At 34.3% G+C, this 1,769-nt stretch overlaps 1 protein-coding gene across 1 annotated transcript; it reads left to right on the forward strand.

Moving 5' to 3' along the window:
• Positions 1–16: 16 nt before the first annotated feature.
• LOC102669634 (uncharacterized) lies at positions 17–652 on the forward strand (the record flags this gene model as incomplete). Its single annotated transcript, XM_006576015.2, has 1 exon — positions 17–652. A coding segment is annotated over one exon (636 nt), but the record flags the coding sequence as incomplete, so codon positions are not given.
• Between the last annotated feature and the right edge of the window lie 1,117 nt (positions 653–1,769).

A 1,769-nucleotide genomic window follows, 5' to 3' on the forward strand; every position in this document is an offset into this window, starting at 1 on the left:
GAATGTCCAATCCTCTACATGGGCAGAGCTTTTTAAAATTACCACACGTTCTCATAAGATCCTTCATCACATTATTCCTCCTGTCAATGGCAAAGAGAAGGTACATGCGATTGAGGATGAAAAGGAATTATGGTCGACTCTTGATGCTACGGTTCTTTCTTGGCTTTATACAACCATCTCCAATGACTTGTTGCATACAATTATTGAACCCGATGCCATGACCATGGATGCTTGGAATAGGTTGAGAGATATTTTTCAAGACAACAAACATTCTCGTATGGTAACTCTTGAGGATGAATTCTCCAATACTAAGATGGAGAATTTTCCAAATGCTTCGGCATATCGTCATCGTCTCAAGTCCCTTGCTGATCAGTTGAAAAATGTTGGAGCACTGGTGTTGGAGAGCCGCCTCGTCATTCAACTTGTTTTGGGTCTCACAAGTGTATATCGAGGTGTAGGGACGTTAATTCGGCAGAGTGATCCTCTACCTCCGTTTTATCAGGCTCGATTGATGCTCACACTTGAGGAAGCCGGATTGGCAAGGGAGGTTGCCACGGGTTCGGAGTTGGCAATGGTAGCTGCCTCACAATCCGTTTATGACTCAAATTCCTCACATTGGACCAGTAGCATCATGGGAAGTAGTACCGTGTGAAGCCGTATGGATATCGCAAGAATTCTGGAAAAAATAAATTCCGGTGGCAATGGTCGTGGTGGAAAATTCGGTCGTTGTTTGATGATTTTAGGAACAGTCTCAGTGTCGGTCGTCCTCCTACTTTGACTGCGGGGGTGTGTTAAGATATATGTGAATATATTTAATTTGTTAAACATATAATTAGTTTCCTAAATATATACTTACCTAAATTACAACAATATGCTTACCTAAATTAAATATATTCACATATATCTTAACAATACATAATTCTTCTATTGAATTCCATTCATACTGCCTTAAACCCTCTCCTCTTGAAAAAAAAATTGAACAACTTTTTAGGGTGAGTGAGCTGGAACATTGAGAGTAGAGTTTGTGATAGGCCATCATTAGTTAGCTGTTGAACCCCATCACTTTTAGTTTTGCAATTGAAATCCCCTGATCCCTTCTCTCTTGTGATATTTTCTTTTCTTGAAATTTGTTCTCATCCTTTAAATTTTCAAATATCACAATCATAATTTCTCTGTATGATCCATTTGAATATCAGAAATTTTCTATTCAGTAATGCTATATGTTACGAAACCAATTTGCACTAAGAATATAATTCCACCGGTTTAATTTTTTTATGCACAAAGCATGATGCATGATCCTTTTCCTATTTGCGTCTTTAAATTTTTAGTTGGTCTCTTAATTTTTTAGTCACCTAGGCCCTTTAAAATACATAAATCATGCAGTCAATTGTTATTATATAATACACTACGTAGGCTCAATCTTTATTTTTAGTGATGTATTTTTAAAAAATAATAATTGATTATTTTTCCTTTTCGTTTGTCGAGGTTTATATCTGCCAGCGCATAAAATTCTTCACTGTAGATTTTTTTAAGCAACCTGTAGAATTATTATTGTTGTAAAAATAATTTAAAGGAAAATTATAAGGTTGACAACAACCTTTTCAAATTGAAAAAAAAAATAAACTAAAAACTAAAAATGAAAACTGACCATTTTTAAAAAAATAAAAACTTGGAAAGTAAATTTATCCCAAATGGAGTCATGTATGTGTTTGATATTTTGAGTGTTGACAAAATTAATTTTAAATAAAATTGATTTTATATAATTAATT

This window comes from Glycine max, chromosome 2, assembly GCF_000004515.6.
Source record: "Glycine max cultivar Williams 82 chromosome 2, Glycine_max_v4.0, whole genome shotgun sequence".
Lineage (NCBI taxonomy): Eukaryota > Viridiplantae > Streptophyta > Magnoliopsida > Fabales > Fabaceae > Glycine > Glycine max.